The sequence below is a fragment of the Abramis brama genome, assembly GCF_963993115.1.
Source record: "Abramis brama genome assembly, chromosome: 10".
In the NCBI taxonomy this organism is placed as follows: domain Eukaryota; kingdom Metazoa; phylum Chordata; class Actinopteri; order Cypriniformes; family Leuciscidae; genus Abramis; species Abramis brama.
The window spans coordinates 19,967,120-19,994,813 of NC_139972.1; the positions used below are offsets into that span (position 1 = coordinate 19,967,120).

At 38.0% G+C, this 27,694-nt stretch overlaps 1 protein-coding gene across 2 annotated transcripts; it reads right to left on the reverse strand.

Moving 5' to 3' along the window:
• Positions 1-1,256: 1,256 nt before the first annotated feature.
• On the reverse strand, positions 1,257-25,171 carry vps53 (VPS53 subunit of GARP complex). Of its 2 annotated transcripts, none has more exons than XM_084126571.1 (22): positions 25,014-25,171; positions 24,153-24,233; positions 23,732-23,781; positions 23,566-23,632; positions 18,608-18,694; positions 17,125-17,240; positions 16,914-17,033; positions 13,982-14,060; positions 13,720-13,863; positions 13,488-13,630; positions 12,112-12,253; positions 11,885-11,980; positions 10,918-11,012; positions 9,490-9,732; positions 8,955-9,102; positions 8,777-8,859; positions 8,586-8,664; positions 7,177-7,325; positions 7,025-7,094; positions 6,805-6,942; positions 3,303-3,407; positions 1,257-2,722 (listed from the first exon to the last, which is right to left on the reverse strand). In XM_084126571.1, the coding sequence occupies exons 1-22, from the start codon at positions 25,098-25,100 to the stop codon at positions 2,549-2,551; spliced, it is 2,496 nt and encodes an 831-aa protein (XP_083982697.1). In that variant the 5' UTR covers positions 25,101-25,171; the 3' UTR covers positions 1,257-2,548. The 2 variants fall into 2 exon arrangements, with proteins under 2 accessions (XP_083982697.1, XP_083982696.1); XM_084126570.1 differs by having other exon boundaries at positions 11,885-11,983.
• Positions 25,172-27,694: the final 2,523 nt, after the last annotated feature.

The window sequence follows — 27,694 nt, forward strand, 5'->3', positions numbered from 1 at the left end:
GAAGAACAGCGTACTTTGATTAAAAAGTTGATTAGAAAGGGGAAAACGTATAAAGAAGTGCAGAAAATGATAGGCTGCTCAGCTAAAATGATATCAAATGCTTTAAAATGGCAACCAAAATCAGAAAGATGTGGAAGAAAACGAAGAATAGCCAAAATGGCAAAGACTATCGGCAAGAAGTCCCCGCAAAGTCCCATTGTTGAAAAAACGACATGTGCTAAAGAGGGTACAATTTGCCAAAGAACACACTGACTGGCCTAAAGAGAAATGGTGCAATATTTTGTGGACTGATGAAAGCAAGATTGTTCTTTTTGGGTCTATGGGCCGCAGACAGTTTGTCAGACCAAACACTGAATTCAAGTCACAGTACACTGTGAAGACAGTGAAGCACGGTGGCACAAGCATCATGATATGGGGATGTTTCTCATACTATGGTGTTTGGGCCTATTTATCGTATACCACGGATCATGGATCAGTTTGTGTACATCAGAATACTTAAAGAGGTCATGTTGCCTTAATCTCCGAAGAGGAAATGCCCTTGGGTGTTTCAACAAGACAACGATCCCAAACACACCAGTAAGCGAGCAGCATCTTGGTTCCAGACCAACAAGATTAACGTTATGGAGTGGCCAGCCCAATCCCCGGACCTTAATCCAATAGAAAACTTGTGGGGTGACATCAAAAAGGCTGTTTTTGAGGCAAAACCAAGAAATGCAGAGGTATTGTGGTATGTAGTGCAATCGTCCTGGGTTGGAATACCTTCAGAAACCGTGGTTATACAACTAAATATTAGTTCAGTGATTCACAAGAAAGCTAAATCTTCAAGCATTTTTCAGTATATACAGTATTCATACAGATTTTGTAAAGAAAAATGCAGACTCTGCTATTTTTTTTTAACAGCCTAATGTTCCTTTTTCTTCACTTTCTATAAAGTAGTAACAAATTTGATACATTTTTCTTCATGTTTTGATTTTGAATAGAATGTGCAGTGTTCCCAATGCATTTGTGTGTATTGAAATATAAGTTATTATAAGGATTTTGAGCTTTACTCACTTTTTTAAACGCACTGCTATTATTTTGAACACAACTGTATGTTGCAAACACACACACCTCTCAGTTCATCCATCCATCGATCATACATACAGAAAATATCAGACAACTATTGGCTCATCCTATTAATTTAACCATCCATCTTATAAATATCTATCTGTTCATCCATCAATTCATCATACATAAAATGACAAAGACAACAAGTTTGTCAAAGCCAACCAACAGATTTTTATTGACAAGAATTTATATCTGCAGTTGACATTAAAAAGATGTTGTCATATTCACAGAAGGCAGGAATGTTTTCATTAGAAGCAATCAACAGTATAAATCATAGCAGAAATAGTTGCAAATAATATTGCAATAAACTCACATCACACTAGCCCATCCAACACATAAATCATACATTCACTGTACACATTTTAGCTTTGATATACACTGCTGCTGAGGTCTTTTAACAAGTACAAAGCCATGTGCAGAGAAAAAATTAAATTATGAAGGAGAGCGTGATGATGAAATGATGATGAAAAGTACAGTAAACCGATTCCGGAGTTCGTATAATCTTCTATTAAAAGAACTATAAAATAAGTTATGTCAAACATAGACAAAAACAAATATGATCTTTACAAAAGTGAACAGTAGATGAAGTAAAGTAAAAGAATGTATCCAAATTTCTGCATTCCAATAATCTCCCATGAACTAGTTATTGTTCGCAGAGAAAATATCTCTAGCATGGGAAAACACAAGTGATAAATATTTCTTCCTTACAGCTCCCGCAGGGTAAAAACATCTACAATGTGAGCGTTTCTTTCTTTTCACCCCAACCTGGGAAATTATTTTAAAAGCCAAAACAACTGGTTTGTCATTTTAGAGGAGACAGGAAATCCTAAGCTCCTCTGTTGTGGAGTACCTGAGACCTGAAATCTCACTCTTCTCCACAGGCACCTTTACCCAGAGCAAAAGCCAAATTCCACACAGCCGTTTATTCTTATAGTGAGGGGACAAATATAAAAACGTTGGCTTTAAATCATTTTGATGTTGGAAATCCCAGGGCAGAAGACTTTGTGCCAGAATAGCAGCAGGTTTCTTTTCTGGGCCACACTGCCCTCTGTTTTGCTTTAAGTGCAAGCATATTTCAGAGAAATGTGCAAAGTAAATGACACTGTGGGTTTTAGTGTTGTAAATTGGAGCCAAAAAATGTGTGTGTGTGGGGGTGTGTGTGTGGGGGGGGGGGGGGTGGCAAAATGACTCATTCATGCCAGTAATGTGTTGAGGTTCAGGAAAAGAATTGAATCATAAGGCTTATAGTAATGCAAGTCATGAAAGCCTCAAAGTTAAACAGTGATCTGTAACCATACATAAATACATACAAAAAAAAAAAATAGCAGTACCATTTACATCCCATTTTAAGCATGATAAAACTCGAGCGGAGACATGTCAGGCCATGCACAAAAGAGAGCGCTCACATTAGTATATTGATGGGAATAAAGTTCCTGCTAATTTACTGAATTCTCTTTTTAATGAGCTTTTCCAGTTTGCGGATACGGGAAGATTCTTGTTCAGGGGTGGGGGCACTGAAGGACAATGATGGACCACCGTCTGGTCCTGAGGGCGGTGTGGGCAACCTCTGTCTGAAAAGCTCCAGCATGGTGCTCTGCTCACTCCGTTTCAGACCCTATAGATTCAGGGGTAAAAGAGACCAATCAATTTCAAAGATCTTTATATTTTTAAAGATATATACAGTACTGTGCAAAAGTCTTAGGCATGTTAATATCATCCATCCATCCAAACCCCACCCCACCCCACATTTGCACTCGTTACTCCTGTGATATTACTTAACTATATCATATTTGCATTTATTACTCCTGTTATATTCCTTAACTATATCATATTATATAAATATGAGAATAACTCATACAAGGGCATTTTTGTCCCAATATCTAGGATTTTAGGGGCATTCTATATCACACAGGGAGTTGTTGCCCTGGTTCATGTTCGCCACCAATCAACTGTATGAAATGTAAGATGACCTCGGGGGCGGAGCGGATACGGTAAATGCATTAATCATTTTAACACATAATTTTTTTCATAACCAATTAATTAAATTAACATGTTAAATCGACAAGCCTAATATACATATATACACACACATTCATTTTTTTTTTTACAGTTTTATGTGGGTCTCCTGTTCTACTAGTGCTAAGATTTCATGAAATATGAGGAAGTTTTCCCTGAAGCAAATAAAACAGACTCACCTTCATATCTAGTATCTTCTGGAAAGTCTCAGGGTTGCTGTCAGCAAGGAGCTTGATGTAGTTGTCCACAAAGACCACGGATGGTTCGTGAGGGGCCATGACCACCTGAGAGGTGGAAGAAAAAAAGAGAAAAAGTCAGCTAAACTACAACTGGGTTCTCTGAACACATGACACTCTGGGAGCAGGAGATAACAAAATACAGCGAGCTGATAGATAAAGCGCTAAACAAAAGACAAAAACTTGAAGCGTCTATTTAAGGCTCATTTTAACAGCATAATAACTCTATGCTTGAACGAAGCTGAATTAGCCTCACCGGTAATTTTTTTGTGGGGTATAATGAGAGAGTCTCAATTGAGCAATAAAAAAATAGGTTGAATGGGGTACAGGCCTGCATTGTGAATCTGTTTCTTTTCCCTCCAAGGTTGGGAGAAAAAAAAAAAATGTTTAATTGGATATCTTGTGACTATTTAGATTTGTAACAGGGCAGAAAAACACATGGCTGACAGATACAACTGGGGGTGGGGGGGGCATCTTAATCAGCATCCTGTGCAAGATTTCCCTTTATACAATACCCATTATTCTTAATTTTCTTTTTACTCTCAGTACCTGAAGGGATACACCAGGATATGCGGATAAGGGTCAGAACAAAGCGGGACACGGAACACTTCAGATCATCTTGAATTCTTAACGTTCCTTCCTTACCACAGAGTGATTTACTTAGCAACCACCCTGGAGACAGGCCAAGGATAAGCCTCGAGAAGGCTTGTTGTAGTTACCTCGTAAATGAGAAAGAATAGAGAGAGCACGAAAAGGAAAACGCGAGGAGGGGGATAAAGTCTGCCTTTCCATTAATTTCCAAAAAGAGCCACAATGGGGGGTGGGGGGTGAGACAGGCAAGAAAAAAGAAAAAGGAGAAGACTGTGGAAAACAGCCACGTCTCACAGGCAGCAGCAGCAGCATGCTTGGCTTGCGCTACCTCCTTCAACTTCACATCTCTCTGAGGTTTGGGCCCTAGGATGGGCAGGAACTCATTCCCAGCCAAGGAAAGAGAGAAAAAGTGAAGACATCTTTAACAGATTACTCTCCACGTTTACCCTGTAATGAGCATCATGTGGACAGCCAAGCCACCACCAGCAATGAAGGTCCTGTTTCACCCATAAACCGCTTAACGGTGTCACACTTCACTGATGTAATTCATCAACGATTAAGAAAGAACAATGACAAAGCTAGACTGAGGTGGCAAACGATTGAGCTATTGTTTCACTAAGCACAAAGCAAACAATACCAGCCGCTGATCCGCCTGGCCAAATGGCAGCAGAGCCCCTATGGAGCATACTGAAGTATGAATGACTCTTCCAAGAACCGCAGAGCAAAATGCTGATGAAGATGGAAGTAATTACCTGAGAGGCACCTGGGGCCCAACAAAGCCAATCATTAAACGCCAACCAGACTTTGAAGACCCACCGTATGCAAGTCAAGATCAAGGCCAGGTTTCTTACACAGACCTTTGAATTTCAATTAATGAAGGGCACTGGTCATGTGTTCATCAATATTTATCCAGTGTATTGTCTAATCTGGCTTATATAGAGATGGAAAGATACAAACTCGGCTGTTGCAGGGATAGTTCACCCGAAAATGAAAATTCTGTCATCAATTACTCACCATTGTCATTTCAAACCCATAAGACTCGTTCAGGTTCGAAACACGATTGACTATATTTTTAATGAAACCTGACAGATTTGGGTTCCTCCATTGAAAGTTAATTCCTCCAAAAATTTCAAAATTCAAAATGTTCTTAAAACCATTGAAAAAAAAAAAAAAAAATCAAGCAGTTTAATCCAAGTCTTCTGAAGAGACACGATCGCTTTATGATGAACAGATTTAACTTAGGCTTTTATTCAAATATAAATATTGATCAACGCACATACATAGAGCTCGTCAAATATGATGAACGGAAGCTGAAACGTACTTGCTTGACGCACGAGAACCAATGTGGTTTGTTCTTGTGTCAAGAAAGAATGGGTCAGCTTTTTTTATCCATTTATTTAATTGAAAATATCTTTGAATTTTGAAGTCTTAAAGGTTTGAAACAACATGAGGGTGTGTAAATGACAGAATTTTTGGGTGAACTGTCCCTTTTTATGTAGCCCATGTTTTCTTATAACATTTTTCCTCTTTTGTAAATGCTCTTTGCATGATCTTGCACAATTAGAGCTGAACCCAGTATAAACATTAGGTGGATAAAGGCTGAATTCCAGGCAGTTAAAAGACCAGGAGCAGGAAAGCCCCGGTGAACCTCATAAAAGCCTGTGGAGCATGTGTGGGGCTGAAGATAAGGGTCATGGAGAAGAAGGTGGGTCTGGATATCAGGGAGAGGAAGATTCACAAAGGCACACGCTATCCTCTGCTCCTGTTGTATATCATAGTACAACACAGAGCTCATACGCCCAACCAGAACATCTGTCTACACATAATATTAAAGGGAAACTCGATTTTCCTTACACTTCTCAGTATCCGATGACACTCTAATGTTTGCAACTAAATCGGTCAACCCTCTTAGACCATTTATGAAAACTAAGGTGCATGGATGGGTCAGAAATCATTGTGCCTCCCAACCTTTAAAAATGACTATATTCATCCCTCCACTTTCTGGGAGATAATCATTAGATCTTTAAGAGGTTTAAGGCCTGTTCACATTAAGACGAACATTCAGAACGAAAGTTTTTTTCCGATAAAACATTTTAATTTGACGGCTGTTTGCATCCGTTCATCCGTCAACGTGACAGCTTTTTACAGCAGGGTGTTATGAAATCTTTTCCATTCCATTCTGAAGAAAACTGGCAAACCAATGGGATTTGTGCTTCTGGTCATGTGCCTGGAGTGTGCATAAAACTACAACGTGGTCGTAGCAACTATTGTGCTAATTGGCAGTGAATAGCAGAAGAACTGTCAGATAACTACCTACTGTCAGATGGTGAAATTTTCATTTAGAAACCGAACATTTTGGTGTGAACAGGCTTTTACGCAGCTTGAATGCTGCTGTCACTAAAGCAAAATAGGGACAACCAACGAGTTTGTTCTGATCACGTCAAATTCACTTTAAAATCCATGTTTCTCTCTTAATAATTATATAACTTAACATAAGTTGTAAAGGGGAAACGAAGTTTGAACCCCATTGTATGTTACAAGTCTATATGTAAATATAAGTAGAGATCTATGAGTGAGGAATATTAAACTGTGGACTGCTAAGGCTGCAGGCAGAAAAGCCAAGGCATGTGAGCACTTCCTGTCTCTCAGAGAGAGCTCATTAAACCAGACGTGCACAGCTTAGTAAATAACTCCAACCGAGCGCTGCACCACACAGAGCTTTATGAGCAGCTGATCATTAAAGACTTTCCTGTATTGAGCTTCTCATCAGGGAGGCCCGTTTAAAAAAGAATTGGGTGAAAGCTGAGCGATTTCTAAAATGTTTAAGGGTCGTGAATGAACATAAGGTTCCCACCTTGAGGATCATCTCCGCTCGAGTCATTCCTTTAACCACTATTTTGGTGTAGCTGGCCGGGGCTTTACGGACCACCTGAGAGCCAATGGAAGGGAGGTCTAGAAGAACGGTCTTGAGGGAATGTGTGTCCAGGAGTAGCTGTTAAGGAGAAGAAGAAAAACATTTGAACATTTGAAAGTCTATGAAACCCAAACATCCCAGTGTCTGAATCTCCACCTACCTGCTCTGCTCCAACCATGCTGATTGGCTTACACCTGAACAGGTGGTTGATGAACTTTGGAATGAAGGAGCTGAAACGAATGGATAGAAAGTACAGTTAGCAGAGGTTTAGCAAACCCCGTGTTATGAAAGTGTCTTTGTTGCGGTACTGACTTGGTGAACTTAATGCAGAACTGCGTGAAGTATTTCCGGGTGGAGGCCAGGTTGTCTCTAATGATGGGCACATTTTGTTTGATGTGCATGATTACAGAGGTCACATACGGGCTTTGGTCTCCCACATGTTCCACACTCTGCCACGGCATCTGTACAAACATAGACAAAATCAACTTCAAGTCTAGTATAAATATCCTAAAGACACTCTTAAACAATGTTGTTATTGTTACAGTGCTATGCATAAGTTTAGACACCCATGCTAAAGTTGAATAAAAAGAGGAATAAAAAAATCATCTTTTGGAAATTGAAGTTAATGCCTTAATTAAAAAAAATAGGAAAAATCCAACCTTTAAGGACACCAATTTTCTTTGTGAATGAATAATGTATTGTAAATAAATAAATGTTCTTCCTTAAAATACAGGGTGCATAAGTCTGGACACCCCTATGTTAAATTCCCATAGAGGCAGGCAGATTTTTATTTTTAAAGGCCAGTTACTTCATGGATCCAGGATACTATGCATCCTGATAAAGTTCCCTTGGCCTTTGGAATTAAAATAGCCCCACATCATCACATAGCCTTCACCATACCTAGAGATTGGCATGGGGTACTTTCCATAAGATTATCTCTCAATGCAAATCAAACCAGCTATTAGGCTAACTGAAATAAAACCATGCTGAAGGAAAACCAGGCTATGTGATGATGTGGGGCTATTTTAATTCCCAAAGGCCAAGGGAACTTTTATCAGGATGCATAGTATCCTGGATCCATGAAATAACTGGCCTTTAAAAATAAAAATCTGCCTGCCTCTATGGGAATTTAACATAGGGGTGTCCAGACTTATGCACCCTGTATTTTAAGGAAGAACATTTATTTATTTACGATACATTATTCATTCACAAAGAAAATTGGTGTCCTTAAAGGTTGGATTTTTCCTAATTTTTTTAATTAAGGCATTAAGTTCAATTTCCAAAAGATGATTTTTTATTCCTCTTTTTAGTCAACTTTAGCATGGGTGTCTAAACTTATGCATAGCACTACAACTAAAACTTAAAAATGGAAATAAAGCTGAAATAAAATAAAATGAAAAACCTAAAGATTACTGAAATAAAAATGAAAGTTGAATAGAAAAAAAATACATATGACAAAAGCACAAACCAAATTTACAAAATGAAAACTGAAAATCTAAAAAATATGAATAAATACTATGATAGTATATAAATACTAAATAAATACTAAATTAACTAAAATACTAAATATTTGTGTTTTTACAGTTTAATTTTAAACGAGTGTTAGATAATGGTCAAGGTAAAAATAGGGGAAATAAGCATTACAATTAAACACCCAATATTGCCTGATAAGATAAATAGGGGGGTAGGGGATTTAATATCAGCCTATATCAGTATAGTACCTTGCTCATAGCTGTAAGGGCTGGATCACATGCAGCATCCAGGTCCTGAACCAAGAGCTGGATACTGTTTGAGATAACCCTGCCAAACAGAGAGATTCATGGGAACATTACTTAACAACTATTAATTAATTTCCTTGGGCAGATATGTTTTTATTAGTGTTGAGGGTAAAGTCAGTGTGACTGGTAATTACGTGCTAAAGGTGTCCATCTCCCCAGTTAAGTTGATTCTCTCCATCAATAACTTGTCCACCTTTTCCTTAAGCTTCTCCTCTAGCTGTGGACATGATATGAGACATTTGCATCATAAAAAAACAAAAAAAAAAAACTATTCACTTATGATAAGTTAATTGATGCATGCGTGTTGGCCACCTGCTGTGTGGTAGCCAGGCAGTATTCGGCTGTGCTTAGGATGCTGCAAATGAGACACAGCTCTTCCATCGTGAACTTGGCCGCTTCTGATCCCTCTTTCTCCTTCAGTAAGCTGCTGATGGTCAGACCACCACTATTGGTGCTGGTCCTGCATGCAAACAAGCACAAACATGGTTACCAAAGAACACGAACTCAGCCCTCCAGCCCTCCCCGCTGAAAGAAACAGAAGAAAGACTGCATGGAAACCACAAGACAGCTTCTCAAAAACAAAGATCCCTTTTGAAACTCCCAAAGACAATACGGGGTAAACCACACAAGGCAACGGGTGGGGATTTTTCTTCTTTTGAAAAGCGGCAACAAGAAACCCCACAAATGCGACCACACAGAAACGTCCACTCGCTCTCCTCTCAAGCATCACCGCAGCATAAACACCCTGAATAAAAGCCCCAGCAACTGGGAGGATCAAAATTCTACCATAACAAGGGAGAAGGACCAAATAAAAAGTAATGTGAGAAAGTCAGGTGGCTCAACTCACTTGGGAAGGTTTCCAGAGAGGATCTTCCAGGCATACTCGCGCAGATACTTCTGGAAGATAGTGCTCAGAGCAATCATGGGTTCTCCGGTGCTCAGTTGCGAGCATTGCACCATACACTTCTTGTAGTACACGAAGAGATCTGCACAGCTGGGAAGTACAGCACCTCCCTCATCTGTCCCTGATTTAGGGGGACCCTGTGCCCGGAAATCAGCAACAAAACGGTCGATCAGCTCTCCGAGATTTCTAAGACAGAAAACAAAAACATTAATGGCAGTAGGCCTAGACATTATCTACATTTCCTCCACTGCATAAATCTGTGGAATGGATTTAAACATTGCAACATATGTTAAACAGAATTAAAAAAAAAAAATACCAATTCAAATCTTGCATATTTTGTATTTTATTAATTCATTTATACATCTGAGGTTATGCATTTATTTATTTTATTAAAGATACCAGGATGGGTGAAGTTCTAGATGTTTTGAATGTTTTCAGTACTGCTTAGTTTCAATATCAAAACAAAGCAAATGAAATAAAATACATGCAAGGTGAATTTTTTGGGGGTATTGGGGTGACCAATCTGATCTCTGTGTTTTGTTGAAAAAAATACTAAATATTAAAAATGAAATAAAATAAAATATTTGCAAGGTGGATCTTTTTTGGGAGAGCTATCTGGTGGACACTGTTTTGTTGGAAAAACTACACAATGAAATATTTAAAATATTTAAAATAAAGTATTTGCATACCAAATATCTGCTTTTTTGGGACAAAGTATATGATGGATGCTTCGGGTTGGAAAAAATAAAATAAAAACTTGGTAACTGAAAACAGTTAAATTAGCAAAAACATTTAATATAGTTAAAAAAAAAAAACAACAGATTGCACCACATATCTGACTATGACAGAAATCCTAATGTGTTACACTTGCTTTGAACAGCGATGTATTGTAAGGTCAGTAAATAGGCCATCTCTCTCAGCACCGAGTAATCAGATAGATGCTGACCCCAAGAGAAGAATGTGGACACTCTCATGCCAGACAGGTCAGTGTGAACTGGTATAATGCAAGCCATTGTTAACAGAAAGGTCATTCTGCTTTAGGCAGTGCCAGCGGAGTGTTTCATGGGCCAGAGAAGGGCCTGTACAAGAAGCCCTTTTCTTGGGAGCCCCGTGGGTGAGAGAGAGGTAAAGAACGAGACCAGACGAATAAAGAAAGAAATCAGCTGCCGTTTTCAGGTTGTCTGCAGCATCTGTGGTTACCAGCTAATGGGAACCATTTTTGCCTCAGTGGTGAGGCGGAGAGAGACAGACAAGAGAACTACTGAAAAGGGGTGTACAAGAGAGAAATGATCACAAACCAAATGACTGGGCTTATTCCCATTTGGCTTGTCTGACATGATTGTGTACAATGTTCCAGCACATTTCACTCACTTATCCTGCGACTCGATGTAAACGTAGAGATGAGGCTCAAAGCACTTGGACACAATGCCGTGGAAGGGGTTGTCTGGAGCCTTGGGCTTCTTTGGCTGTGAACAGCAAAACATTACTCAATCAGAAATGTCTTAAGAGGTTCCTTTGCGTGTGCCAGTGTTATTTTATTATCATTGATATGCTATTACATTTGAATTAGATTTTAGTTTTTATATTTTCATGTTTTCATTTTTTTTTGTGCATTTTTATTAGTTTTTTTTTTTTTTTTTTTACATAAATCTATATAGTTTTTATTCATTTGTATTAAATAGTTGTTATTTTAGTGCTTCAAGTTAAACAGAATGAAAATGAGAAATGCTGCCTTGGAAACTAGCTGAAAAAAATAAGTTTACTTTTTTTATTTTCAGTTAATGTTTAATTTAATTCAAGTAACAATTTGTTTTATGGTTTAAGTTAAAGACAATAACCCTGACATGTGCTACAGTTTGACAGGAAGGTGAAAGGAAATTCTGTTGCAAAAACACCACAGTGGTAACGGTGAACTTTTGAGGAACCCAAATCATCAGAAATGTTCTTACAACAGCAAAAACTGAGAACATCATTGCCAATTTAAAGATAAAAGGAAATAAGTGTGCAATAAATATAGGACCTGAGCCAAAGTTAAGCTGTTGTTATATTAAAGTACACGTTAAGTGTTTGATAAATACATAGCAAATAAAGACTTCTAAACACACAGCGTCTTGAATGTTTTCATAACACGTCAATTACAGAGAATAAGCGCCTGATCCAGGCTAGAGTTCAGATGCAAGTCAAATCAAACTACATTAGAAAGAAATGTAAATTGCTGGAATGGTACCAAATGCGGTATCAAATTTCTATCAGAAGATGGGTGGAGTATAGATTGGATATGGTGCAAATAGGGTCATTGCTGCATGATAGAGAGAAAAAAAAAGATAAGCAGCCTCACTCTATCCAGATCTTCCTCCTTTTCTGATATGTTGTCCTCTCCTGACTCATCTTCCAAAAAGGGGTTTGTTGGCTCTAGAGGCGTCTCCGTTTTTTTCTGCTGAAGAGAGCAAAGGAGAAGAAACATCACACAACAGCCAGATTACCAGCATGTTCACACCTCAGTAAAGCCCTTTGCCCGCAAACAAGCATGGTCCAAAACAAAATGCAAGTGGGGGATTTCCTCACCCCGGGCCCGTCGTTCAAGGTGCAGCCCGAGAAGCGCTTAGCCAGCAGTCCCTCGAAATTGGTGGTCCTCTGAATAGCGAAGAGCAAAAGCTTGACCTCGATCTCCCTGGCACGGGTTCGCATCAGCTTGGCTAGCTCGATTCTGATGAGCAAATGAAACACAGACATAGTCCTTCTTGGCACGTTAGGTTTTGCTCACAACCCTGTGTCTAAAGCTTCAGGTCAGTGCTTTTATAGGTCAGCGTGTGCAGATGCCTGGTTTGGCTGTTAAAAGGAACCACAGTGGATCAGTGTTGTATTCAAAAGGAAAGATTTAGTTACCATCAGCTTGAAAAATAACCTTTTTGAGAGCCTCCATAGGGAGAAGATGGTGGTGTGGTGTATCCATTCTTATATAAAGTTGTGTCAAAAAATGAGAAATATATTAGATTGGATTACAGTGGACCTCAAACGTTCTTTCCAGGCATTGAGGGTTTTGTTATGACTCTTTTGAGAGGAATTCGACTATAGACAACACACATACACACACATAGCCTACTTTAGACTTTATTCCAGACATGTAACCAGTTCCTTTCCATCTAATCATTCATGTCGTACTGTGCACAATTATGTCTTTTGCTAAATCATGCCATAGTGGTGTGCTGTATAATGTCTAGTCTTCTAAGCTAACCACTAAATGCACATGTAATTCTCCAGGTATATTTTCTCTATGGGGCAATGGAGATAATGAGGATTTATGCTGTGCTAATATCATGTCGGAATTACCGTAATTACAATTCTACTCAGACTCTTCAGACTCAATTAATAGTTTCTATGGCAACACTCGTTATGCCAAAATGTACCCATGTCTGGCTTTGTCATTGAAGACAGCAACATATATAATCACTATAAATGCCTTCCTTTATATTCTCTTTTCTTCCCCCAAAACACAAAATATGCAGAGGTACCTACATACACTACAGTTCAAAGGTTTGGTGGTGGTACAGTTTTTTTTAATGTTTTCATAAGTGTCTTATGCTCACAAGACGAATATTGTGAAATATAAAAATAACTGGAATGGTACTAGAAATTGAGTTTTTTTATTATTATACAGTCACATGACTTGTTGAGATATGTGCACATGACTTTTTGGATGTGCATTCAGGAATTTATTCGATCGTAGTTTATGTGAATGTCTTGACAAAAAAGAAAATCCTCCACAAGTGAGAAAAAAAAAAGGTTTTAATGGTTTTATGGAAATTTAATTTAAATCCAACATTCTATATCCCAATATTTACATAAAAATGTGGATAGAAATTTGACTAATGACATGAATGAACTTATGAAGAGCTAATATTATGTGAATGCAGTGTTAGTGCGAGGTGTTCAGTGGGTACCTGGTGATATGACAGAACTCTACAGCGATGCGCTCGGTCATCCACCACTCCTCAGGGAACATTCGTCCATACTTCTCTTCATAGTCCACGAGCTGACGCTTGATCCACGCATAGCGCCGGTCTATTTTGTCGAGCCACGCCACCTGTACTCAGGACAAACAGCAGAACAGACCGTAAGAGATATGGTTTAGCACAATTTCTGCATGTACAGGATGCACAAGGACACACTCACATCCTGGTTTTCTTGGAAGAGAACTAGGTATTCTGACAGGTGCTGCCTGATGAACTTTTTGATGATCTCCTGCTTAATCCGAGGATCCAGGACATTCGCCACCAAGCAGGCATCTCTGAGAACAATGCTAGGACCGCCAGATTTCTGTAAATAACAAACTAAATGTTTTTTATCTGTCACAAGAATGATACAGAGACTAGCTATGCATTAATACTAAAAGTTGATTATTTGTAATCTTTTCATTAGAACGCAATATCTGTACCTTTGACCCCTGGGCAGGAAAAGTCTCCTCGAAGTCAGCCAGTATCTGTGTACCAAGCTCGCTCTGTGCGGCTTTAACTCTGAGGAGGGGCAAAACAAATGGGTTAGTGTTTACAAGACACCTGGTAGTTTCAGGATTCCCTGGTGTCTAGTGAGATTATCAAAGCAATAAAGTCAATCTAGAGCAAAACCAGCTACATTTTACAATACTTCATAACAACTGAATTTAAAGGGGTTTATGACATGGATTTTTTGAAATATGTTCCTTCTAATGCACACTTATAATGTTAATAAAGTTTTCCACAAAAAAAATTAATAAATTATATACATATACGTGCGGAAAAACAATTATTTTCGACCTTCATTCTGACCCTCTGTTTGAAAATCCGTTTTCTAATGGGCGGCTCCTTTAAGGCTTGTAAATGCCACTGTTATGATTGGCTAACGTCGTCTTTGCATATGAAACGGTATTAGCACCCACTTATTATTGCAAGCAAGTAAGTGTTTTGAAAACGTTATCTATACAAAACTGTAATTTACAGAAAAAGCATTATGAAATAATTTACTTGCGGTTTGTGATGCAGCTGCAGTCAGATCCAGTACAGTTGACTGCTTCATCTTTCAACAAAAGCTTCTTTGCGAACTCTCCATTACACTGTGCTGCATCACAAAATGCTCTCTAGTGCGTGGACAGACTCTAGTGCTTGGAGTGTGTCAGAAACTGAATGCTGTATCTAGTTTATAATGGGTTCTATTTGCTTTTGATATGTCTATGTCAGCCGTTAAGCGACTGAATAACAGTGGGTGGGGCCTATGGTGTGACGATGTATGACTATTCTTCGATGTCTTGCTCTGGAGGCAGTCATATGCAAATGTATTTTCCCATGCGACATCACAGATCCCACAATATCAAAGTGAGCCATTTTTGGAGCTTGATTAAAAAGGTAGGATAGGCAATTTCGGAGAGGCTAGCAATAACAAGCTAGCTTTGAAAGCATAGGATCCCGTCTCTAAAGCCACACCTCCTTTAAATTACATGAATGCACACAGCCAGAGCAGAGACTGCAAAGCGTCACAAGAAACAGCGTTAATTTACCTCATGTCCCAAAGCACATAACAATAATAATGGACGTAAACAGATTAATTTCGCCATTGAAAGGGTTGCCACAGAAACGCATAATCAAAGTGCGAATGTCACAGGTTACCATCTGAAGAGAGTTTCAACCAGTATAACAAAAATTGTTTCTGAAAAACATTGCCAACCCTACCTTTAATTAAATACTTTGTTTATAATGAGGTGAAACATGGTGGATGTTTTAATGGCACAAAGACCTCTTATATGTCAAAATTTGATTTGTGTCATGACTCACTTTTATATGAAGTATTATATATATTATAAAGTATTTTCTAATATGTTTTTTCAGTAAACAGTCATTAAAAACTATGTGCTAATCTCTATTAGAGCAATGTGTATAGCTGGTACCTAGATCCCTCCTAAAATAATGGCTTGAATTATAACTATTGGCAATTGGGGGATAAAAATGGAACAGAGACAGAAATATCAGCTACTTGTATGAAAACAGATGTAAATTTAAATTCTATTAAACAATAAGGCCAAACTGTACTTTGGACTAAAAATCTCAGAGACAGTGTAACATAAGCTCAATTCCACGAAATGGTCTGGAAGAACCACAACTTGATGATTAGAAGATGCTCTTTTCATTTCTGAATCAGTTGCTGGCACAAGTGTCTTCCAAAATAAACATCAAGATACTCAGAGGGAGAGAGAGAGAGTGAGTGAGAAAGAGAGACGGAGACACATGCACTTGCCAGTCAGACACCAGTCTTCAACGTGGCACATGGCTGCCAATTTGCTCTCTCACCAGCTCCATTAAGACCTCCACACAGTCTGAACCACAGCACATCCCTCAGCTGCCGCCCCTGATCTCTGAAACATCTCTGCCACACCTTATAACCAACCAGACATCTCCATTTAGGGACAGTCGGGCTCGGAAAGAAAGCATCGCAGTTTCTCCATATTTGGCATGTACTAATATTAAACATCACATAGATCCAATTAGTCATCACAAGAATTCTCTCAAGACTTTTTTTGCCCTGTAATATGTGTTAAGCTTGTGTAGTTCAAAACAACATCACTAAAATCAGCCCATCTGATCACCAAAGGGGGGGCTAATATTATTTACATTGTAAATTCCTAGGCACAGTCCCCACCCTCATCAAATATAATCTCTTTCTACACCACAAAAGAAACGGACAAGAAAAAAATGAGTCACGCAGCGGTCAGAAAGCGCTGATGTACTTTGGCACACTTAAATGCTGTTTTAACAAAAACAATGGATTCGCTTGATGTACAAATGCACATTCAACCAAACAAACTCTTATCATCACTCAAGGACGCCTGTGAAAGTTCTTATGAACCGAATGGGTAAACTTGACTACAGGGGCACTGAAAAGGAACCGCGGATACATGCTTTTCCAGAGAAACATTTAGAACCTGGAACAATCAGGGGAATCATATTTCCACATCAAACACCCTTCCTTGCCATCTGCTTATGAAACAACAGCTTTATCAGCGCATCCAACATAAACAAGCAATGGGAAGTGCAGAATCACAGGGACCGGAGCCTCATTTCTTTCCGAACAAAAGGCCCAGTCTCAGAGCCTGCAGGGGACGTGGACAGCACCACCCAAACCAGAGAAAGCACCTCCACTGGGAAAGGCCTGAAACAAAGAGACGCTTTCTGCTCTGGGAAAAGTCCAAAGTGGGGGGAAAAGGTAAATAATGAGATACTGTGAAGCAGATTTCCTTCCTGTGCTCATCTTCAGTAAACATAAACAGGACCTTCAGACTCTCAGCACCATGATTTAGTCAAATAAACAGTGTTGAGAGAGTCTTGTGCTTGTATCCTTACCTCTCTGAGAGCTGGCGTATCTGGGGGATGCCCATGTACTTCTGGAAGTGCTCAAGCACGTTGACGACACCCTGAAGGAGATTGGCCACCTCCCCATACTGCCTCTTTCGAGTCATAGCTCTGTAAAGGTACAACGGGACAAGTTTTTAGCACACTACTATGAATGAGCAAACATACTGATCTTGGGAAAAGGTATCTTGAATAAACGTACTCAAGAGAGTCCACACCGCCAGCCAGCATGTGCAGGTGATTGAGGGTGGTTATAGAAGTCGTCAGGTGACGCTTTGCATGGTCCAACTGCTTGATGTCCCGTGTGATCTCTTTCACCTGAAGATTTTTTTTTTTTAGATACATTAGGTATGCACTGATATTTCAGTTCTGGCTGTTTCAGTTCAGTTCTGCTGTATGTATAATGTTATATTTAGTGCTTTCAAATAGATTAATCATGATTAATCGCATCTAACAAAAAAGTTGTTTACATAATGTGTATATATATACACATATACATATACACACATATATATATACACACACACACGTCTGTGTGTGTATACATACTGTATATACACAAACATGCACACACAAATATATAAATATGATATTATATACAAACTCATTATGTAAACAAATACTTATGTTAGATGCGATTAATCACGATTAATCTATTTGAAAGCACTAATATTACATTATAGCACAATGTCATACGGAAATGATTCTATGATGCTGATTTGGTGCTCAAGGAACATTTCTTATAAATGTTGAAAAGATTTATTTTTTCAGGATTCTTTGATGAATAGAAAGGTCAAAAGAATAACGTTTGTTAGTTTTCGTTTGTTTGAAACAAACCTATGAATGGGATTATATTACGTTATTTATATCATAAATTAGCAATAAATATAACTTTATTGCTAATGATGTAAAAAAAGTCTATACAACTTGGTCAACTCTAAAACTAAAATCAATCATAAACGTAGTGAATTTAGGAATCACATCAATATAATGTAGTGTGAAAATAATAATAAAAAAAAAAAAAAAAAAATTATATATATATATATATATATATATATATATATATATATATATATATATATATATATATATATATATATATATATATATATATATATATATATATATATATATACACTTCTGGAAGTTGAATATATATATATTCAAGATTTGCTCAAGATTATTTTTAAAAGTGTTATTAAATTATTAGTGTTCAGTATGTGACCATTAAATGATGGCAAAGGTAATCTATTTGTAAAAATAGACAAAATGAACATGCACAAATCAATTACTATTGATCCAATACTAAAGATGATTTATCATTATTATTTATTCAATACTAAAAACACTCCAATATTGGCTAATAATAACCTATATGGTACCGATATTTCATCCACCCTTCTTTATATTGCTGGGGACACAGGAACAGAGCTTTGCTATTGTTCTCCTGCCTTCCTCCCCCTTGCCCTTCCTCTGTTCTGCACTGCATAACATTCACAGATGGCCAGTGCATTACCTTGGGCTCAAAAAGAGTGCTGTGGACAAAACCACAGGATGTCACAGTTTCTAGTGCCTTGGTTACCCAGCCTGTTGGGGTGGGTGGGTGGTGAATGGCTATTTACTCTGGGTCGACTTTCAGGCCTTAAATGACTAGGTTCCTGTCTAGAGGGCTTATTTTTACTCACCATTTGCTCCGATTTCTCCGCTTTGTCTTTGATGTCTTTGATTTTGCCAAAGAGTTGCTGGATGGCTTTCTGGGCCTCCTCCAATGCCTGGAAGAGGAGACAAAAGATCTAAGATGACCCAAACAGCACCGTGGTAGCGTTTTCTTACAGCTCTCTGTCAGTTCGATGTTTTCTGTGAAACAGCAACCTGAAGTTCACTGGCTTGAGTTCAGTTTGTGTTGGGCTGGTTTCATCGCTTTCAAACTAGGCGATTAGAAAAACAGACACTCAATCTAAATCTTACTGCCACATCAAAAGCAATTAATAATGAACCCATATTTAATATGAAAATACAGGCTGAATGACATTTTAATGAACTTGCTTCCTGCCTGCCCTCCTAACCCTTCAGCTACTATATTATTTTTAGTGGGAAGATTTCTGTGCTTCAACAGGGTGGGGAACAAACCGCACGGCCTGATGAAACCAGTTTTTACTTGACATTCTTGTATGCGAAGACTGCAGCAGCTGCAGTTTTGGCCCTTCCACATGTTGCCCCACCTGATGCCACCACATCACAAAGCTCCCGGTTTGGCCCTGAAGGGATCCAACCTTACTGGCCACTCGAATGCAGAGTCACAGCAAGTGGCACACCTCCCACTGCAGCCACACTGGCAGTGTTTGGACTCTGACAATGCATAATTACTACTTCCTTTAAAAGCAGCTGCAGCACTGAATGAGTGGGAACACTGGCTGCTGCCAATGTATTTAGAGACGTGCATGGGTTGAGAGTGAAGAAAGTTTGGCCGTTCCTTTTGCCTTGCTTCTTCACAGGCAAATGGAATGCTAACAGCCGGCACCAGCTGCCCCCTGGAATTTACCACTTTTACAAGCCTCCTCAAAAACACAGAGATGCTTTGAGCCACACCGTGTTAACAGCAATGCATCCTCCTTTCAAAGAAAGGATTCTTCAAATTGCAGTATTGCAAGGTCTTGCCAAGACTTTTTACGGCTTTGAACAAAAAGCAGAACTAGAGCCCAGGTGTTAACTGGGATGCATCTAGTTTAAAGTGGCCATGTTGTAGTTGCGCATAAGAAGAAGCTATCCAGAGTCGATTTTCTGAGGTTAGAAAAACGCTTGTTGGAGGACAGTCTCTGGATCTCCTTCTTATACTGCTGATCAGAAGAAAGAGAAAGAGAGAGGTTTATTTGGATCTGGCAGGAAGGAGAGCAGCTGCTATGCATGTGGACTCTATTTGCAGTTTCAGGATGTTTCCCCCCACCCACAGATGGTTTAGGCAGCCCACAGACTACAGGACGACATGGATGCTGGGATGCCTGCTACATTTCCCTGTAGTGTTGTGACTCGACTAAAGAATATGTAGGAGCACTGAGAAAGAAAATGTTGATTATTGGGAGTTTAACAGCTGCTGACAAGCATGAATGAGACTGTGTGGTTATTTCCTCTGTGATTATGTGGTCAATCATTTACAGCATTCCACACGTGCACTAATGATGATTATCCTACTAATTATCCTACATGTAATTATTTTCTAAACTGCTGACGAGATTATGAACAGCCTGGTTGAACAGCTCTGTTTACTCTATTAAATGTCATTACCTTGGGGTTACAATTTTCTTTGTTCTGCAAGATATCAAATATGTTGGGTGATACTAAAATGGTCATTTTAATTTCTTCTTCTGCCACGGTGGACTTTGATTTACAGAATTGTCCTGATATTTGCCTCCGAATTTCACCCATCAAACTATGATTCACATTTGTTAGTGAGTAGCTTTTATAAAACATTGAGATATACAAGTTATTTTTATTTTATGAGAAATTGATTAAATATTGCCTAAAAGCAACACTGCACAACAGTGGATTGGATGTACACTACTGTTCAAAAGTCAGGGGTCAGTAAGAGTTTTTATTTTTTAATTAATACTTTTATTTAGCAAGGTGCATTAAACTGATCAAAAGTGACAGTAAAGACTTTTACATTGCTACCAAAATATATATTATAAATGCATGCTGTTCTCTTGAAAAAATGCATCTCTGTTTCCACAAAAATATGAAGCGGTACAACTGATGATGCTGCAAATTCAGCTTTACCATCACGGGATTAAAAAATACATTTTAAATTACATCAAAAGAGAAAACCGTTTTAAATTGTAATATTTACATAATACTGTATTTTCAATCAAATATTGCAGCCTTTGTGAGCATAAGAGACTTTTGTCAAAAACATTTAAAAAAATCTTACCAACCCCCAACTTTTGAACGGTTGTGTAGCTCTCCTTTGCAGTTATCATGCTTCTTATTTAAAAAATTTTTTGTATTGTCCATTTTAATGTCTCATTGTATTAATGAAAGTAAAATTTCATTTAAAAGTCAGTAAAAACTTGATTGCATTAGTCTGTCATGTAAAAGCCCATCTATTCTGTATTCAACAATTCTGTTAAACTATTTAGCTAAATTAAATTGTTGACATGACAGTTTTATGACATCAGCTAAATGTACAGTGGCTCAATTTCGACACAAATACTTAATTTTAACATAAATTCCATACAAGAAAAGAAAAAACAAACAAACAAGGGTTAAAGAAGGTTAAAACCTAGGCATTAAGTCGATAAAACCTCTGTCAACAAAGCCTGCAATGACTAAAACAACTCCAAAGGGACAATCAGGGATCGGTCTATAACGACTGATAGAAAACCACACATGCAGCAAACTTTCCATCCTGTGTTTAGATTAAATATTTATACTACATTCTTGGGGAGGCTCCTTCTTGGCATTCCTAATAAGCAACTCCAGATGCCAAAAACTACATGAGACATCCTGATCCCAACTGGCTCCCTGACAGCTATAAACCTCTCATCTGAATGCTCCATCTGGGAACAACAACATGGCAAACTTTTTATATGGAACTTTCTGCAGCACTGAGGAAAATAATGTATATTAGCGCAAACCCTGCGTGAGACAAAGGGGAAGGCAAAGTGAGGGATCCCTCTAATAATTTGCACCAAATGTTTTGGCCCACTGTTGACTTTCCTTTATGAATGATATCACAAATCTATCTAAGTTTCCCCACATTGTCAAATGCTTTTCCAAATCAGAAAATATTTCCAGGTTGCTGTCCGTTAACAATGATATAAAATAGTGCTTTCCTCACACTGTAAATGTCCTGATAAGAACCACAAAAATGTTTAGAAAAGTCAGGGAAAGACTGCCCACCCCCCGCAACTCCCCACGTAATCCACATAAGAGTTATTATAGTTAACTGAAACCATATAAAAATGTCATTTAATTTCAGCTAATTCCCAAGGAAACATTTCTCAATTTCATTTAGTTTGACTTGATTTACTAAAATAGCTTCAACTAAAATGAATGCAAATTGATGTACATATTAAAAAACTAAAATAAATAAACATGGAAAAAAAAAGGATTACTAAAAATAAAATAGAAAAATATCAAATTGATAACCAATTCAGAATAGTAAAAAAAAAACCATAGCATCTCAATTATTCTAAAACAACACTGACCCAAAGAGCAGGCAGACGATAACAAAACCAGAGAGGAGTCTGGGTCTTTAAACAGGGTGAAACATCTGTGGCGTGACTGCCTCAAATACTATTTGTCAAGCCCTCAGCTTCATCCAAACTTCAAAGAGACTTGGCCACAAATAAGATGCCCGACGCCCAATTCTAACTTTAGCATTTTCTTTACCACTGGGGAGAAGGTGAAAACACTCAGCTAAGACAAACACATCCGTCCACCTCCTCCACACAGCTAGAAATGTCATCAAGCAGACCCCTGGGATCCCGTTCCAGACACGGATGTCTCCATCTCACTGATAAATACTGCACAGACTAAACAAAAAAAAAGCTTCAGCGGGTCTTTCCAGTCCTCTCCCTCTGTCTCCACCATCACTCCCAGCCTCGAGTTGGGATGTGTAATCCACACTTCCCGCTGTTCCATCTGCTGAAAGGATTTTTCCTTTGCTCTGTGGAAACAACTCAGAAGGCTACGGGCCGTGAGACTCGTGGCCCCGCGCGTTAACAGCGATCCGTTCAGATACAACCAGTGCACAAAAGCGGTGCATGCTGGGTAATTCAAGCTCAGCTGACCCCACTCGTAGGTCTGAGCCACACTGGCTCTTAACAACCCAATCGCATTTCACCTCAGCATGCTGCTCTGATTAAGAACGGATCTGTGTTGAATCAACATTTTCAGCCTGGTCCAAGAAATAGTAGGACACTAAACCACAATGTGGAATGGAACTGTTGCGGAGAACAGGAAAATTCGGGGTAAAGTGTGCCTTCCTTTCCAGGAAGACACAGCATCTGGGACTTTCAAGAACCTCGGTCTCTTCCAGAGATGGAAGAGATGCAAAAGACATCCATAATGTCGAGAGCTGTTGTGAAGCGGGCAGAGAGGTTTACCGCGCACAGAACAACATTCTAAAGCTGCTTTAACCACTACAATGATTTGATTAGAGTACAAAAACACTTATTTAGATCGCCCAAACATGAAGACTCTGTCATCGTTTACTCACTCTCATGCAGAAGAAAGTTGTATAGGTTTAGAAGATATTTTTAAAAATGTGGGGCTTTTTGTCCACACAATTAAAGTCAGTGGGGATGTTGTTTTGGACCCCATTGACCATCATTTTATAGACAAAAACAGTTCAATATATCTTCTTTTGTGTTCTACAGAGTCAGTCATATTTTTTTTTATCTTACAGCCTGGAACAAGATGTGGCATAATGTTGATGAACCCAGATCATTGCTTTCATGCTATTTATTTGCCATAACCTATAGTTTTATTCCTATAACCTGAAAACTATCGAGGTATGAAGGGGAGAAAGCTTAATATTTATTATTTTGATCTTAAATTATTCAAAGTCATAATCACGTGATTGGATCACAACAGAACATACGGCATAGATCTGACATTATGTATGTGGAACCAAAATACTCACCTGTCTGCCATCTTGCCCCACATTAGTCTGTCCCCTCACCACTGTCCTGATGTTGTCATCCAACCGTCTGATTAAAGGAATTAATAAACAATATCAATTTAATAAGAATCAATAACCTCCACATATAAATGCATACCATGTCAGGGTCTAAAATTTGAAAACTCACCTGATTTTAAGTCGTATGTTATTCACCACATCGTCTATGTTCGCCAATGACTACAAAATGATTTGTAAAGGGGGGAATACATAAACACTACTGAAAATACATCAGCTATCCTTTAATTTCATTTATCTCTTTTAAAAGTAAACTTCTCATAAGTCAGTTTTTCATGTTCAGAGAGAGTAGCGCTCTCTAGTGGCAAAGAATATGAACATTCAATAGGCCGCAATGTAAAAAAGCATAAATATTAGTAGTATTATTGGTCACTGGCCTCAATATCGGTGACCTAAACACAGATAGACAGGCATTCAATTTGATTCATCAATTATTTGTATTATCAATGCTAATAGCAAACAATAGTATATTGCTCAGAACTAAAAGTTTCAGAATGTTAACCATTTATGCAAGTTTTCTAATTCAGACTCACCTGCTCTGTTGGAAACAAGGTATTAATGTATTCAACAGCATTGAAGTCCGCTCGATCCAAAGGGTCTTGGCTGGGGAAAACCTAAATATTGAACAGATGTCATATGACACGGCCAAGCCCAGAAAAGCAGGCTCTGCTGATTGAGGATCAGCTGGCCACAATATTGCTAAAGATGTTCTGTGAGTCTGAAGTGAACAACAAGCTTTACTACACTGCAGTCCATTCAGGTGGCACCAAAAACCTTAACAAATAGATCTAAAGAGCCAGTTGTATTACTGATCTTATGCTGGACTCAACTGGAGCCAGTGGAAGAGAATTATTATTGCTAAATTAACCATTATAAACAATTCTGCACATCATTCCTCTCTAATGATGCTTCTTTAGTCCAGGTCTTTTTCTTTCTCACTGTGTTTTGGAAAACATAATAAACACTGTGTTAAGAACATAGACTAACACTACTAGTTCATTTTGCGATCACCAAGAGATAATTAAATATAATTAGATAGAAATTGCAGTGCAATTTAAGTTCTTCATTTTGTGTCTATTCTAAACGGACTCCCTTGTTTAAACGCTTGAATGTGTCAATCTCTTTTTTCCTGTCTTGACACCTCCCATCAAATAGCAAGCTAGCAATGACAAATTTACGTGTGCGGGTCCGTCGTTTTAAAAAAACAAAGTCGGTTTTGACAACAGTTATCTACGTAAACAAAAAGGTAAAATGATAAATAAAACAGACAAGACCAAAACTGTGAGCTTCAATGGAGAAGTATCAAACTGGCTATATTAGCATCTCATGAGAAGACACACTCTCTGACACTAACGTTACAATAAAAACAGACTCAACCCCAATTGATCTCTTACCTGCTCAATGGCCAGCTGCACTTCTGGAGTAAGGTGTAATATCGCCTCCAAATCTTCCACAAACTCTAATTCTTCATCCTCCATCATTGTAAACAGTAAACAGACGTTTTATTTCCTGTGCTGACGTTAATGCTTCTTTACCGTTGTCGATGATCGGGGGAAATATGATTCACTAGCGCCATCTTTCGAGATGGAGAGGAGACTCAACACGAGACTATTATCGTAGTATTTCAAATAACCCGAAAATCCGAAATCTTGTTATTATCTATTAATTTAAAAACGACAATACATTTTTGTATATTTCTGTTTTTAATTGTTGTGTGTCTCTTATATCATAATTACTTATTATACTGTTTGTGTGTCAAACGTAACTGGTTTTAAAACAATTCATCAATCACACTATGAAAAACAGCAAATAGAAGCATATCCTTTGCAAACAGATCGGAAGAGTAGGCTATTATAACAAAAACACATAAAAACAAAAACAAACATGAGAACATATGATAAATAAAACTATAGTTAAATATTTTTAAAACATAAATCATAAATTGGAACGACCCTTCGAGTATCGTCATCAGAAAGAAAAAAAAGGAAAAAAGAATGTTGCGTTTATCACACTGATCTATAATGACATTCTATATACAGTACCAGTCAAAAGTTTGGAAACATTACTATTTTTAATGTTTTTGAAAGAAGTCTCTTATGCTCATCAAGCCTGCAGTAAAAAAAAAAAAAAAAAAACAAACAAAAAAAAAAAACAGTAATATTATGAAATATTATTATAATTTAAAATAATGGTTCTCTTTTTTTAATATACTTTAAAATGTAATTTATTTTTGTGATGCAAAGCTGAATTTTCATCAGCAAGTACTCCAGTCTTTGGTGTCTTATGATCCTTCAGAAATCATTCTAATATGATGAAGCCCCAACATTGTCCAGATGCTGGACTGGTTTGAAGAGGCAGGTCGACACATCCTCGTCATGGAATATCCACATCCTTGTATGACCTTGTACGAATTCATGATTCACAACAGATATCAACTGACGGAAAAAGTGACAAGTGGCTTGATGCTTCAAGCATTGCTCGCAGCAATTCAGTGTATTAACCGAGGTGTCTTCCACCGTGACATCCATTCTAGTAACATACTGGTCAACACAAACACAGGGGATATCAAATTAATTGACTTTGGCATTGGTCTGCGTATTACACATCCAGGTAAGTTGTTTTTTTTGTCTTGTGTATAGTGACTTATTAATCATGATGGTTTTATAAAATTGTCTCTTAGTTCTCAAAAAAAAAAAATCTTTTGCTTTTTTGGGATAGAGAACAAAACCGAAGCTATCTCAGAAACACTCAGGTCTCTGGGCGTCATGCTGTTAGAGTTAGTGAATGGCAATCCCAGTATATCCAAAGGTAAGACTACGGCAAAAACAAACACACAATGCCAAAAGCAATTGCATTGTTAAACACAAACATAAAGCACAATCTGCTCACCAAATGCAACAAAAAAAGTGACAGAACTGAAAATGACTGAGGTATAAGTAAAATTCAAATGAGCTTATGTAAAACATAGAAGAGCGCCTCTATGTTCACAAAGTTTAACATACAACAAACTTTAATGTGTTGCATGGTCATAAAGAATGTGCATGACTAACCAGGTCTCTCATGATAACATGTACAGAATGCCAGGATTTCATGAATCAGTGTCTTGGTACGCCAGGGGAGACACCAACGATGGAACAGCTTTTACAACATAAATGGTTTAAGCAGGAAAAATGGTGAGGAAAATTGTTCAGGAGGTAGTGTAACATACTATTTGAGGGAAGACAGATAAAAAGAAAACTACATTGAAATCTGGTGTAGTGGGTCTTTAAAATATGTACTTATATTTTTAAACATTGCAAGTAATTTTTGCATTCAGCAGATCATCCAAATTCTCCAGTGAGGAAGAGCAGAATACAAGCCATTCATCAGTCTGAAATGGAGATGTGGAGACCAGAGCCCGGAGGAGCACATTTTTTTGTAAAATAGGGCAGAGTGAAACAGATTATTCTGGTTATAAAGGGGGAAGTGTTGCTGTAATTTATAGTAATATTTTTAGAATTACTAAGAAGTCTAGTTTCAAATATAATTCTTTTGAAGTGTTGGCGCTTCATATAGCAATATATAGTGTAAATGATAAATCACGTTTGAGATTTGTGCTGGCTACTGTGTACAGGCCACCAGGGCACCATACAGACTTTATCAAAGAATTTGCTGACTTTCTATCAGAGTTAGTACTGGTTGCAGATAAAGTCATAATTGTTGGTGATTTTAATATACATATAGATAACGAAAAATGCATTGGGATTGGCATTTAAAGACATTCTTAACTCTAGTTAGACAACATGTGTCAGGACCTACTCATTGTCGTTATCATACTCTAGATCTAATATTATCACACGGAATCCATGTTGATTCCGTTGAAATTCTGCAGCAGAGCGATGACATCTCAGATCATTATCTGGTCTCGTGTAAACTTCATTTAGCCAAGGCTGCAAAGCCGACTCCGTGTTACAAATATGTTAGACCTATCACTTCTGCCACTAAAGATTGCTTTATTAATAATCTTCCTGATTAGTTTCATCATCTCAGCATCCGAGATAGCTTAGAAGAACTCGATATTGCGACAGAAACTTTT

Bases quoted from the DNA above. Each gene is read 5' to 3' on its own strand.
- vps53 (XM_084126570.1), bottom strand. From the start codon at position 25,100: ATGATGGAGGATGAAGAATTAGAGTTTGTGGAAGATTTGGAGGCGATA. The intron at 17,241-18,607 runs GTGAGTAAAAAT...AAAAATCTTCAG, and splicing joins CGGAGAAATCGGAGCAAATG to GTGAAAGAGATCACACGGGA. The intron at 6,943-7,024 runs GTAGGTGGAGAT...TCTCCTTAACAG, and splicing joins GCATGGTTGGAGCAGAGCAG to CTACTCCTGGACACACATTC.